Source organism: Danio rerio, chromosome 20 (genome assembly GCF_049306965.1).
Source record: "Danio rerio strain Tuebingen ecotype United States chromosome 20, GRCz12tu, whole genome shotgun sequence".
Classification (NCBI taxonomy): Eukaryota; Metazoa; Chordata; class Actinopteri; order Cypriniformes; family Danionidae; genus Danio; species Danio rerio.
This window is the reverse complement of record NC_133195.1, coordinates 6,967,501-6,983,399: the sequence shown is the minus strand read 5'-3', so window position 1 is coordinate 6,983,399 and position 15,899 is coordinate 6,967,501. Positions and strand designations below refer to the sequence as shown.

General features: G+C 35.0%; 2 protein-coding genes across 2 annotated transcripts in view; one reads left to right on the top strand and one right to left on the bottom strand.

The window, feature by feature from the left end:
* dsg2.2 (desmoglein 2, tandem duplicate 2) overlaps positions 1–15,899 on the bottom strand; it is a 713,230-nt gene that overhangs the window by 551,448 nt on the left and 145,883 nt on the right. The gene's annotated exons all lie outside the window — the stretch shown is intronic.
* igfbp1a (insulin-like growth factor binding protein 1a) overlaps positions 13,408–15,899 on the top strand; it is a 3,847-nt gene continuing 1,355 nt past the window's right edge. Inside the window, exons 1-2 of the mRNA NM_173283.4 lie at positions 13,408–13,872; positions 14,482–14,639. Of these exons, the coding sequence (NP_775390.3) occupies positions 13,497–13,872; positions 14,482–14,639 (534 nt within the window). The 5' untranslated portion in view covers positions 13,408–13,496. The remainder of the gene's footprint in view (positions 13,873–14,481; positions 14,640–15,899) is intronic.

Below are 15,899 nucleotides of genomic sequence, written 5' to 3'. Positions count from 1 at the left end.
CTCTTGAGCTAGAGAGCGAGGCCAATGAGTACGTGTCATATAGTGTTAACGTATGTGAACATGTATGATTATGTGTCCGTATGTTAATGTATAATTAGCCAATTAAGTGTATTTCTTTACACGTTGAATGTTCACTTCATTAATTGGTTGTATGTATTTTTGTTCATTACGTGCAACATCTACTTTAAAGGGTTCATTTAAGTTCATGTATTTTTTTTTTTCGTAGTTCTGACGTCATTGTTGGGACATGCAAGGCTAAAATACACAAGACAAACTACAGACTTGTGTCCGAATAAATGTCAGTTAAAATTAAGAACTTGATCAGGACTTGAGCATTTGTTTCATCTCTAGGAGAGTAACAATCAAGGTACGTTTTCAGAATGAGCCTGGGTTGGATTTAATGATCTATGCTAAGCTAAGCTAGAAGTGCTCCCACCAGACAAAGACATCAGCTGAATGGATTCCAAAAAGTTCCAAAAACTTCACTGTTTAACTCCAGGGAACTAAAATGAGCCTAAAAACATGTTTTTGTGAAATGAATACTAATTTTAAAGCTGTAAGTTTGCAGTGTTTTATGAAACCCAGCTAGCAAAATTAATGTGGCTCAAATCCGGCCCACACCAGACACTTACATCTGGCTCACATACCGCATGGAATAATGACACTTGGGTGGTCCGCTCCTGTTTGCCAGATCTGGGCCACAGTTAAGCCTTAGCAATATCACATAAAGTCAGAATTCAACCAAATGAACCAGAACTGACCTTATTCTGGGCCACAGTTTGCTTTTATTCTGGCCCAGATCTGGCCCACACTAGACACTTACATCTGGACCACATATTGAATGGAATGATGGCTCAAGGGCGGTCCGCTCATGATTGTCAGATCTAGGCCACAAATAAGACAAATCAATATCACATATTAGCCAGAATTCAACCAAATAAACCAGAACTGACCCTATTCTGGGCCGCAGTTTGCTTTTATTCTGGCCCAGATCTGATGTACTACTTCTAATAATGGATTAAACATTGGTAAACATCAGTAAATTATATTATTTCATCACAGGTTGTGCCTCACTTCATTTTGTTTGCTGTAATGAACAAACTTTTCAAGCAATGTTCTTCGTAGTTACAGCAGCCCCCCACCAAATATTCACCAAAAGTGGCCCACATATGTTTTAAAAAGCCTGGGTCACATTTGCGCTATTTTCTCTGGGCCACAGTAGGCTTAAAGCCAAATAGCCAGAGCTTAATGTGCCAAGTATTTGCCAAAAGTGGCCCACATTTTCACCTACATGTGTGAGCCCCTTTAGGTTTAGACAAAGGCCCCGTTTACACTAATGCGTTTTAGTTTGAAAACGCATAAGTTTTGCTACGGTTACGCCATCCGTCCACACTACGCCGGAGTTCTCGAGCGCCGAAAACGGAGCTTTTTGAAAACGCTGGAAAGGCTGTTTTCATTCTGAAACGCTGCTGCTACGTCTCAGTGTGGATGGGGGAAGACGGAGACATCTGAAAACAGAGGCGGGGCTGCTGACATTCGCCTCTCTGATTGGGGCTTTTCCTCAATATTAAGTAGCCCACACACAGTTCAGTCTCACATCCTCTTCTTGTAAGTTAAGACTTCGCAAGTTTGATCAAGGCTGCAGTCTCCCCCTTCTCAGTTTGATATGGAAAACATACCGAGGACACGCGTAAATCTTCACAGGGAACAGTGTACTTTATAACTTCATTCACATCACCCTGGCTACGTTGTTTCACTTTCTCAACAATAAAATGTAAAGATGATTTAAGGAACTGCCCATTTTCTTTTTAATATTAGCAACTTAACAGACAGCAGAAATGTTGAGGCGTCGTGCTGCATATATGAGCGTCATCTTCACTGTGTGGATATTTATAACAAAACGGAGCCGATAACAACTGCCTCCTTTCAATTTCAGTGAAAATACGAAACGCACCCTCTCTTTTGCTGAATAACAGTTTTAATAATCGATAATTATAAAAGTATAACATACAATAAGTTTATACATTGTAGGAAATAAAGGCAAGCGATCAGTCAATGTACCTGGATTAATCATTAACTTATCTTTGCGCTTAACCAAAACATGTTACCCGTGAACAAGTAACTTAATAGATTCCAATGACCAAAGTCAGGGAATATGTCGTTAGATAAAGACAACAACATGAATGAAATATCACGTTTAGCAAATATAGTGAGATTAGATCCAGCGGGAGATGCTTGATGAGCAGTCCGACAAGCAGAGCTCTCATCTGGGTAGAAATGCTGGAGCGCTTGCCCGAGAGTGTGTGTGTCGTCACGTGATGTGCGTTTTCAGCGTTTTGGTGTGGACGGAGAGCAGTTCAGAAACGCTGGGTAAAACGCGAGTGTGGACGCGGATCGTTTTCATTCTACAACGCCATTTTAAATCTAAAACGCACTAGTGTAAACGGGGCCAAAGATTAACCTTAAAAGATTATGCCACTATTTTGCCAACTGTGGCCCACATTTGTCCTCTGTCATTTGAGCCAAATTTACCATTTTCCACATGGGCCACATTAGGCTCACAATCAGATTACATTTTGCCATAAGTGCCAAATCTTTACCTTAAACGGCCCATATATGAAGTTGAATCTTTGGCCCCCCTTTGCCATTGTACAGGTGGGCCACTTCAGGCTCAAATTCATTTTATCTGGGCCAAAGGAATCCCACCAGTGCCGCACAACTGCCTAAAGTGGCCTACATTCGTGTGCTATCTGGGCAGTGGAACAGAGAGTAAACCCTTTCTTTTGTTTTGGTTAAAAAAAAATATATAATTTCTAGTTGTTAAATAGTATTTAGTTATTTAAAAAAAAAAAAAAAAAAATATATATATATATATATATATATAAAATATATTTTATATTATCATCCATATATATATATATATATATATATATATATATATATATATATATATATATATATATATATATATATATATATGGATGATAATATAAAAATTTGGAGCATCATATTATAAATTGTAGTTTGTATTTTCAGCTTAATGTGAGTGTTATTTTTTTTATTTATCTGCTTTAGGATATTTTATAACATACTGTTACAACCTTCTTTAAGGAGTTTTGTTCAAAGGTTTAACAAAGCCGACTACATTTTTTGTAAAAATAATGTTGAATTCGAATGTTAAAGAAAAGATAAATGTGGAGAACTGAATCCTCAGCCCTCAGAGTGAAGAGTCAGTGCAAGGTTTAGAAAAGTACAAAATAAACATTTAAATTTATTTAATAGAAATATATAGGAACTTTCAACCGAAACAAAATCCGCCTGTTTATGTTGGTTCTGCTGATGTCACTGTGGGCGTGCGTGTTGTTTCTGTGTTTTTCAAAGAGGGTCTGTCCCTGACCCTAAATGACACTGTTTTGGAGACTCTTTTTTTTTTTGTTTTTTTTCTATCTCTTTGATGTCCAAGTTGAAAACAGGTCATTGATAACAGATCTCTAAGAAGGAAAAAAAAAAGATGTTCAAATGTCTCTCTTGAAAATCGAATTTACTTCATTAAGCCTGTCAGGGAGGAAAATCAGAGATCAAAAGAATATTCGGTCTGATCTCAGCCTCTAAAAAGGCTTAACACACTTCCGCATTCCTTTATACAGAAAAGCAAGGTCATCTTGGGTGGGTTGTTAATAAAGGTGGGATTGTCGGGGGTGGAGTGCAGATGGTTATTTGAGGACACGAGTGTGATGTTTTCATGATTTTATTGCTTCAAGAGGGTTACATTTTTTTAAACCTAAATGTCCGACTGGTTTGTTTTCGTCTCTTTTTGAGCTAAAAACACAAACACTGGAGTCCTGCCGTGAATGGAAACGTAGATGCGCATGGTTCTCGCCTGGACAGTAAAACTACCACCTGTCCTACTACGGCAGAAACACCACTTGCTATTAAGTGACATGCACAAGTGCACGCTTGTTTGAATCACATGCACTGTAAACATAACCCCAGCTCTTTCAAGTGGGGCAGAAATTTATTTTTCTTACTGATTTAGTGACTAACATCAAACATATATGGAGTTAAACTGTGGTGACCTGTGGGTTAACATCGAACAGATCTAATATAAATAAATGACAGGAATGCTATTAATTCATAATAAATGGCCTTATATTAAATAAATTAAAAATAAGTAAACTGGGTATTTAAACAAGTACACTGTAAAAATGATGATCAATTAGTCATGACAGTATACGTTTTTAGTTCATTGTAACTTATTAAACTAAGTTAATCATGTTCTAACTTAAGAAAGATTTTTAACTTAAGAAAGAAAATCGTAAAAGAAAGGTCAAATGACTGGCAGCTACGGCAGCCAAACAAAAACCATAACATTACGGTAAAATGTCTTTGTTGAAATAAAGTGCAAAAACTAATAAATCTACAGATATTTTCATCAAAATGTTTACAGAAAAATACTGTTATTTTACAGACTTTCCCTAGATTATTATGATCAAACATCATCAATAAAGTGACTGCACTAAAAATTCAAGAGAAAACAATGTTATTTAAAAGAATTTTCCCTAAATCATTACGATTAAACACCTTTAATAACATGCCAAGACATGGTCATGATCGTATTTTAACTATTTTATTTTGGATCAAAAATTTTTGGAAAAAACAACAACCGAGATACAACTGATTAAAATTCTCACAACTTTAAAATTACAGTTGTTACATTTTATTGAATAGTGTTTATGTAAAACATGTAGAGGTTTAAGTTATATGGAAGGATTCAGTTACATATCTTAAATGAAATGGAACTGTAACATGAAGGGGACGCTGACAAATGGGTGCAGATCCAAAGGCGAGCAACAGTCATCACAGGGGCAAATAGATGTAACATTTTGCAGGGAATCCAGAATCATGGTCAAATAACAGGCAAATGGTCAGTCCCGGCAGCAAACAACATAAGCAATTAACAAACAAAGCAAGGCAAAAGAAGAGAACCGCGTCATGATGTTCACAGTAGCAGTATAACAAGACTAAGCAATTGGTGCGTGCGTCTGTGCTGCTTTTAAAGTGCATGTAATCAGTTCATAACGATCCTCCAACTGTGTGTGTGCAATCAGCGGAATCTGAAACAGGTGTATGTGAGCACTCTTAGTGTGTTACTTTATTAAATGGATTTGATAGTAATAATCTAGAAAAAGTCTGTAAAATAACAGTGTTTCTCTGTAAACATTTTAATGAAAATATCTGTAGATTTATTATTTTTTTCATTTTTTTTTTTAACAAAGAAATTTTACCTTAATTTTATGGTTTTTGTTTGGCAACCAGAGCTGCCAGTCATTTGACCTTTTTTTTACGATTTTTTTTTTTTTACAGAGCAAGTAATTACAATTTATTACTTTAATTTTACGTAATTTTAAATGTACTTAAAAAACAGGAAAAAACACTAAATAATATGTCATTTTTTTGTAAAAAACAGACACATTGCTGTAATTTGTCATTAATTATATAGTACATAAAATAACAGTCAAGCCGTTAATTTACAGATAATGTTTGTAATTTTTACGAACTTTTGAATATAATTTAAAATAACAGAAAAAATACTGTATAAATAATACTGTAATTTCCCTGTATAAAAAACACAAATGTCAGTAATTTGTCTTTAATAATAAAGTACCTAAAATGAAAGTCAAACGGTTAATTTAGAGAGATTGGTTGTCATTTTACTAAGTTTTGAATATAATGTGAAATGACAAAAATTACTGTAAAAAATTTAAGGATATTTTCTGTAAAATTTGTTTTTTTTTTACAGTGTGTATAAGTTACTCAAGCTGTTTTAAGTCAGGTTAAATTTAATGGACTCATAAGGTTAATTTGATTCAGCCTAAAATTTAAGACAACCTTTTAACAGTGTAGTAAACAAATACAGTTGAAATACATTTTAAAGAGAAAATTAAAATTGAGATTAGCGGAGCATAAAAATGCGATACGTACCTATAATCCACAATATCCTATGGCCCTACATGATAAAAAACAAGGTCACGGCAATCCCAGTTCATTAAAAACAGAACCTATTTTAATTCTACAAGAGGAGGAGACAGGATAACAAGATTAAAACAGAGAGACACTTTTTGGATCCATACATTTAAAGCAACCAGATTTCCAGGCGTAAATAGCGACTTTTCTTATTTTTTAAAACTTTTTTTCTATAGATGCTTTACAGATTATCATCATATATTGTTGAATATGTATGTGTTTGTATATGCATTCTTATGTGTACATGTTTATGTAGAGTTGAAGTCAGAATTATTAGCCCCCCTGAATTATTTGACCGCTTGTTGATTTTTTCCCTAATTTCTGTTAAACAGAGAGAAGATTTGTTCAACACATTTCCAAACATAATAGTTTTAATAACTGATTCCTAATAACTGATTTATTTTATCTTTACCATGATGACAGTGAATAATATTTTATTAAATATTTTTAAGAGAATTTTATACAGCTTAAAGTGACATTTAAAGGCTTAACTGGGTTAATTAGGTTAACTAGGCAGGTTAGGGTAAATAGGCGAGTTATTGTATAACAGTGGTTTGTTCTGTAGATTATCATGAAAAAATATAGCTTAAAGGGGCTAATACTTTTGTCCTTAAAATGGTGTTTAAAAAATTAAAAACTACTTTTATTCTAGTCGAAATAAAACAAACAACACTTTTTCCATAAGAAAAAATATTATCAGATATACTGTGAAGTTTTCCTTGCTCTGTTAAACATCGTTTGGAAAACATTTATAAATAGAAGGAAAAAAATGTAAGAAAATTTATATATATATATATATATATATATATATATATATATATATATATATATATATATATATAGAGAGAGAGAGAGAGAGAGAGAGAGAGAGAGAGAGAGAGAGAGAGAGAATCATTATTCATTTATTTATTTTAAAATTAATCTCACTTAACGAGAAAGGTGGGCAATGTTTCCAGCACAAGACTATTGTTGGTTCAATGTTGGACACCTCCACTTGGAAATTGTCCTCTATGTTCAGTCGTGGCCTTTATTTCTAATGTATGTGAGTGCGGTAAAGCTGTCAATGTTTAACATTGTGAAAATCTATCTGCGGCAACTAAACACTATTGCTCTGTCATTAATCTAGCGTAATAACCCCAGGAGTCGCAATCTAATAGAAAAAGAATTGAAAGGTCGAGGGCTTTTTATTTGCATGTTGGGTACTACTTTATTTTGATGGTCCATTTAAGTAATAGTAGACTGTCTGCTTAATATTGGCTGATACTGCTCCAACAGCCATTTAACTGCAATTAATTGCAAGTACATGTCAACTTACACTAACCCCCACTTAACAGTCTACTTATAATCTTATGAGAATTAGTTGACCTGTATATGCATTATAACTCAAATTCAACAAATGGACCATCAAAATAAAGTGTGACTGCAAACTTTTTTTTATTTTCTGAAGTTTTGGATAAAATATGCTAATTGTAATAGTTAAATAATATATTTGATATTTTTGGAAGTCACCAAGCTACCCCCGCCCCCACTTTGGGAACCACTGTCCAAAATCACTAAGTTCATTAATTCATTTTCTGCTTAGTCTCTTTATTAATCTGGGGTCGCCACAGAAGAATGAACCGGCAACTTATCCAGCATATGTTTTACACAACGGATGCCCTTCCAGCTGCAACTCATCTCTGGGAAACATCCATTTACACTCATTTACACTCATACACTACGAACAATTTTAGCTTACCTAGTTGACCTGTTCCACATATCTTTGGACTGTGGGGGAAACCGGAGCACCCGGAGGAAACCCAGGCAAATGCAAGGAGAACATGCAAACTACTGCACCACCGCGTCGCCCTAAATGACTAAATGTAAATTCATATTTTTAACATGAAAGTTCTGAAGGATAATCTATACTTCTCCCTTTTTGTGAAAATTTTACTCCAACTACAAAATAGAGGGGCTCAAAGCATGATAATAAAAAGTAGCTTTGTTTTTGCTACACTAACCACAAGTTTAACAATGGCATTTTAGATGAAACTTTGTAATGAATCTCTCTAAAAATGAATAAATCAATAAATAACAATCTTTACTACACTTTTGGTATAATAAAGCTGCATAATTCATTTTTTTGTGATGAATTTATTGATTTGGCACACTGCCATGTTCCTCTTTAAGTATTCATGTTTATACTTGAAATATATATTTAATAGTACTTTTACTCTTTAACTGCCCACTCTACCAAATGGTTGACCATATTTCGACTCTTTATATAATGACTGTTAAAGTCATTAGCCCCTTTCACACAGTGATACCGGTAAATATCCGGAAAATTTCCGGAACGACTTTACCGGTATATTGAAAAAAGCGCTGTTCACACAGGCGAGGACGTTACGGAAATTTTCCGGAAAAGAGCATTCACACATCCATTCCAAAATACCGGTAAATTCTGACATCATTCACCACAAATGAGCTTTAAACGGCTGCGCTTGTGTTTGTAAACATTTGACTAAATTACAAACTCTTTTGATGATCAATATTGTGAACAACTTTCACTGGATCATATTCGCATGTCGAGATGTTCATAATTTGTGCGTGTGCTGACGCTCACAGGCTGTTTCACTGGCACACGCAAAGCTTGAAGGTAAACAAACAACGGCTTATCATAAGAATCTTATCGATGATTATTTGCACAGTTGGCATTAAGAAGAACATATAAACGTGATCTGACTAACTTCTAGCAGCTAAATGTGTCTGGAAAAATATTCAAAGGCTTTTATTCTCACAAACCGCGCGGACGTAAATGCGTCTGACTGTTGTGATTGGCTAAAGCAGAAGTCTTACGTCAGCACGTTCTAGACGTGCACGAGCTTATTCCGGAAATCTTCCTTCTGCGTTCACACAGCGCAGCATTCCGGCAAATTACCGGTAATGTTACAACTTCTCTTTCCGGAAAATAGCCAGAACGAATTTACCGGTATTTTCAAAAAGGACCTGTTCACACATACAACCTTTCCGGAAAATTGCCGGTAATTTTCCGGAAAGGTCTGTATGTGTGAAAGGGGCTATTGAAGGAATGACTGTTTTAAATAAGTTTCCCAGAGATGGGTTGCCGCTGGATTAATAAAGTGACTACCCCGGATTAATAAAGGGACTAAGCCGACAAGAAAATGAATGAATGAATGTTTTAAATAATGCTTTGCACATGCAGCACTGTTGGTTCACAAGAAAATCAAACAAACATAATCCTGTTGCAATACTACACTTGATTTTATTTATTTATTTTTTTTTGTAAAGAAACAAAATAAGAAAACATGTTAAATGAGAATCTGAAATATTTTATGGCATACTTCAAAAAATAAAGATGATTTAGTATTCAAAACTGGTTTATTAAGATTATTTTAAAATAAACTGTTCTCACATTTTTCATAGTATATGTATTAATTCTGGTACTTTTACCATAAACCAACATATTAACCTCTACTAGATGGTTGATATTTTAGAAATTATGGGATGTGTTGAGTGCCCAAAATAAAAATAAAAAAATAAATAAAAATGTTTTGTTGCTGGGGCAGTTAAAGGGTTAAGTACTACGTTGCTCATGTTTATACTTGAAATATATATTTAATAGTACTTTAACTCTTTATCTGCCTGCTCTACCAAATGCTTGACCATATTTCGACTCGTTTTATATAATGACTGTTAAAGTCCTTAAAGGAATGACTGTTTTAAATAATGCTTTACACACGCAGCACTGATGGTTTACAACAAAATCAAACAAACATAATCCTGTTGCACTACTACACTTGATTTAAATTTTTAATTTTTTTTGTAAAGAAACAAAATAAGAAAACATGTTAAATGAGAATCTGAAATATTGTATGGCATTCTTGAAAAAATAAAGATGATTTAGTATTCAAAACTGGTTTATTAAGATTATTTTAAAATAAACTGTTCTCACATTTTTTATAGTATATGTATTAATTCTGGTACTTTTACCATAAACCAACATATTAACCTCTACTAGATGGTTGATATTTTAGAATTTATGGGATGTGTTGAGTGCCAAAAAAAAAAAAAAAATGTTTTGTTGCTGGGGCCGTTAAAGGGTTAAGTACTACGTTGCTCATGTTTATACTTGAAATATATATTTAATAGTACTTTAACTCTTTATCTGCCTGCTCTACCAATTGGTTGACCATATTTTGACTCGTTTTATATAGTGACTGTTAAAGTCCTTAAAGGAATGAATGTTTTAAATAATGCTTTACACACGCAGCACTGTTGGTTTACAAGAAAATCAAACAAACATAATCCTGTTGCACTACTACACTTGATTTAATTTTTTTTTTGTAGAGAAACAAAACAAAAAACATGTTTAATGAAAATCTGAAATATTTTATGGCATTCTTCAAAAAAATAAAGATGATTTAGTTTTCAAAAATGGTTTATTAAGATTATTTTAAAATAAACTGTTTCACATTTTTTCATAGTGTATGTATTAATTCTGGTACTTTTACCATAAACCAACATATTAACCTCTACTAGATGGTTGATATTTTAGAAATTATGGGATGTGCTGAGTGCCAAAATAAAAAAAAAAAAAAAATGTTTTGTTGCTGCATGGGGCAGTTAAAGGGTTAAGCATATTATGTTCCTCATGTTAATACTTGAAATATATATTTAATAATACTTTAAGTACACTACCATGTTCCTCTTTAAATATTCATGTTTATACTTGAAATATATATTTAATAATACTTTAACTCTTTATCTGCCTGCTCTACCAAATGGTTGACCATATTTTGACTCGTTTTATATAATGACTGTTAAAGTCCTTAAAGGAATGACTGTTTTAAATAATGCATTACACATGCAACACTGTTGGTTTACAAGAAAATCAAACAAACATAATCCTGTTGCACTACTACACTTGATTTAAATTTTTTTTTTGTAAAAAAACAAGAAAACATGTTAAATGAAAATCTGAATGCATACTTCAAAAACAAAGATGATTTAGTATTCAAAAATGTTTTTTATAGATTATTTTAAAATAAACTGTTCTCACATTTTTCATATGTATTAATTCTGGTATTTTTTACCATAAACCGACATATTAACCTCTACTAAATGGTTGATATTTTAGAAATTATGGGATGTGTTGAGTGCCAAAATAAAAAAATAAAATAAATAATGTTTTGTTGCTGGGGCAGTTAAAGGGTTACGCACATTACTATGTTCCTCGCGTTAATACTATAATATATAATAATAATATAAAATATTATAGAAATATATATTTAATAGTACTTTACCATGTTGCTCTTTAAGTATTCGTGTTTATACTTGAAACATATATTTTAAATAATACTTTAAGTAGATGTGAAGCATTTTCCTATACGTTTGGACATTTTTCAAGCTCTGAATATATCAAAATGCGTTGCATGATGAGCAATATTGGTCACTCTAATAGATAAATATGCTCTAACGTTCCTCTGCAGCTTAAGGACAACAGGTCCTTCTGTCTGTCGGTGATAAAACGCTTCCAAATCAGTGTCTGACCGTTGAGTTCAGTTTTATCACTGCAGACATTACAGTAACCGTCTGCATGAAAAACGCCTGCATGCTTAAAAGAAAAAAAGAGGGTTAAGGCTATATAAAAAAGAAAGAGTTATGGGTAATATGAGCATGGGTATTACTAAAACATTCATCAGTGTCATTAGTGTTGAAAGACATACACATTTTAATTTATTGTATGAACTGTAACTGTCACATTTGTCTGCACTGTCTGACAAGGTTAACGGTAAAGGATAAATCCTCAGATGCAAGGTGTTCATGGTATTCTTGCCTAGAGGTTTTGACAAAGGGGAACAGAGAGGCTACAGTTACCGGTATGACGCGCGTGCCGCTTTATCTCCGTCAGCAGATACTCGCGTTCCCACACGCGCGCGAACGGACAACCTGATCACGTGACGCGCAGAGAAACTCTCCACGCGCTGAAGAAAAAAAAAATGATGCAACACTGTCAGACAATTGCGTGGATCATGTGGTCTCCCCTCGGAGACATTCGAAAGCCCAGCGGTTGACACATTATTAAAGCGCCCTTCCCCAGCGGAGTGTCACATCCTGTGGCCCATTCATAAACTCCTCCGCGCGGCCACGACAAAAGGCCTCGCGACGCGCGTGGAGAGGAGACGTGTCAGTGGACATGTCGTTTTTCCCGCGCGTCTATTATTATCCCAAGAGAGGGGCTGTGACAATAGTGGTAGCTCGAGCTTTCCAAAACGGGGTGCCGTCCTGACCTGAGTGAGGTCACGTACCACAGGGCGAGTGCACGCGGTGCCACAGAGCGCGCGCGTTGTGTCTCTCACCTCATTACAGACGAAAAAAAATACAAAAAAAAACGCGTCAAATGAATGCCAGACCAAGGACCAGGACGCGACAATTTGGCTTCGCAAAATGCTTGTATAACAGTTTTCGAGGGGGAACTTAATGAATGAGGAGCTTTGTGTGCCGCGTTCTGAAGTAAATCACAAATTGCATTAGCTGGCTTCAGTAGACTCACAACATGAACCTGAATGGGATGTTCTTGAACCTATGAAAAACCTCATGGAAAATGAGATTGGGAGGGAGCCACAAACAGGCCCACTTTTAGTCTTTTTGTTATTGTTGTGGCAAATAAGTGATCCAGAATAAAGTTGCGGAATATAGTTCAGCAGAGTTCGAATTCATTAGTAGCCTAATGCTTGTGCTAAGCCCATGAACTCTTATTCTTAATTCTCTGCTGATTCTTTAGCATTATAATGAATACCAATGCAGTAATAATATTTAATTTTACTAGAAATGTTGTAAATTAAATATTTGTTATAGTTAAATAAGGTTTCGTGTTGCAAATTATATTATTTAATACTTGTTAATATTCCCACAACAATAAGATATGTATTTAACAACATCAAATATTTAGCTTACATGCACAGTGGAAGTATATTTCATAGAAAATAAAACACTTAGCTCAGACTGTTATTGCACATAAAAAGCATGCTTAAGTTTGATTTACGTTCATTTTCAAGCGAATAATTGCATATTCATCCAAATGCCTACCCAACATGCTGGGATGAACCTATACAAAAGACACCTTATTATTGTCGTTTCAGATTAGGTACTTGTCGGGTAGTAAACACACGCTTTTCACGCTTGTACACATTATGTTCCGATACAAACAGTGACGCATATTACGCACTGTGTTCAAAGAACAAGAAGACTGGATCCCCGGCAGCCAATCGGAGCAGAGGGGGATCATTTAAGAAATCATTGATACTGCCAATGCGTCAAACACGAGCGTGTCAGCGGGACCCAGTGTGCGTATAAATACCGCGAGGCGACCCGGAGAGAGCTAGTCGTTTTGGAGAGCGCAAAGACAGTGAGGAACTCCACGTTTCACTTCATTTATTTATTTATCTATTTATTCTGAGCCGTGCTTTGGGATGAACAGACTGCTTCTGAACTTCTTCTGGGTGGCAGCATTCAGCGCACTCCTCGCCGCGCCGGGGCTCCGGGCTTCTCCAGTGGTCGGGCAGGAACCGATCCGCTGCGCTCCGTGCTCCCCGGAGCGGCTTGCCGAGTGTCCGGCGGTGGATGCCGGCTGTGAGGAGGTGCTTCGAGAGCCGGGCTGCGGCTGCTGCCTCGCCTGTGCGTTGAAGAGAGGTGACCCGTGCGGGATCTACACTGCGCCCTGCGGCTCCGGGCTGCGCTGCTTGCCGAAACCGGGAGAAGCCCGACCCCTGCACGCGCTCACCCGGGGACAAGCGGTGTGCACCGAGAGCCCCGAGCCTAACCACAGCCAAAGCGAGACAGCACCAGGTACAGGTTTATCAGTATATTAGACTGTAACTGTGTGTTCAATAACTGCAGCCTGACGAGTCCTCTCGCTGATTCAACCACTGATGAGATTTCATCAGCATTACAAACCAGTTGAACCAGTATCAGATATTGAGGAACTTCAGCTTTTACAAAAAAAAAAAAAAACATTTACAATTATGCAAAATGATAAGAAATTTGAGCTGTGTCTTGTAATTTATTTTATTTATTTTTTTTTTTAAATAAATTTGTAATACACATCACACAAATGTGTTTACAATTTGTGGTGTGTATTATAAATTTATAACATAAAGTTAAAAATAAATAAATGTAAAAAATGGGAATTTAACTAAACTATAAATGACAAAATGTATATTGAATTTACTGCTCAAATTAAACTCGCTTTTTATTTTGCTTCATTTATTTATTTACATTTTGGACATGTAAAATATACCTAAAAATTTCACAATTACTAAATAAGTTTTTTTATTCAAATCTGAATAAGCAATTCAAAAGTTAAGATAGCGATTGCTTTTATTTACGCCTTTCAGTAGGCTGATTAGGAGTGACTAATCCCGCCAACATTTCTCACCTCTCCTTTTCTTCTTTCAGATCATCCGGAGTCTCATAACGGGCCGACGGCAGTCAATGAAGGCAGCTCCACCGTGTTCGTGACCGGGCACGGAAAGCCCTTCGACCCGCGGATCATCACTAATAAAGAGAGCATGAAGGCCAAAGTCAACGCGATACGCAAGAAACTGGTGGAACAGGTGAGCTCCTCCAGGCACCTCGGCTTATCTATAGACATCCTAAAGAAATGTGTAAAGGTTTAGTTTAAATGAGACCCCATGTTCCACATATGGCCACAAGAGGACGGTATAAGGTTACTGAAATTTCTTAAGCTGTACATGAGGCAAAGAAAGAAACAGTAAAATTAAGATGCATGATTTTAAGAGATGCAAATTTAAGAGACATTAATAGTTATTTTACTTATTGTAGTAGTAGTAGTAGTAGTATTTATTATTATTATTATTATTATTATTATTATTATTATTATTATTGGTAGTAGTAGTAGTAGTAATAGTAATAGTAGTTGTAATAAATAGTGTAAACTGTTACATTTAAAATAAAAATCAATATTAATGTTATTTAATTTTTATTACTGATAATAAGTGTTTTTGTTGTTTATTAAAATTTTAAACAATTACAAACTGCAAACTGTTCAATTACAAATTGAACAATTATGTTAAGTAAACGGTAATTATAATTATTATAAACATTTTGGTTTTCAACTTCAAAACCATAGTAGACAGACAGACAGACAGACAGACAGATATACAGATAGATAGATAGATAGACAGACAGACAGACAGACAAACAGACACAGATAGATAGATAGATAGATAGATAGATAGATAGATAGATAGATAGATAGATAGATAGATAGATAGACAGACAGACAGACAGACAGACAGACAGACAGACAGAAAGACAGACAGGCAGGCAGGCAGACAGATACATAGATAAACAGACAGATAGACAGACAGACAGATAGATAGATAGTATTAGCAAAGACATGCTATGTCTGGATGGACAGGCAGAAGGACAGATAGACAGACAGACAGACAGATGGACATTTAAGTAGACAGACAGACAGACAGACGGACGGACTGATGGATGGATGGACAGGCAAAAGGACAGAGACAGACAGACAGACAGACAGACAGACAGACAGACAGACAGAAAGACAGACAGGCAGGCAGGCAGGCAGACAGATACATAGATAAACAGACAGATAGACAGACAGACAGATAGATAGTATTAGCAATAGTAGTAGTAATGTGTATTAAATATAATTATTTCTCTATAATAATATAGCAATACAATTATTATAAAATTTAATAACGTAGAAATATTATCATCATTATTATAGTACTTTTAATAACAAAGTTATATTTCTGTTATTGTTATTAGTATTATTAATACCCATATTCTAAAAAGGGAATTATTTCTATATGTTTTTGTTTAAT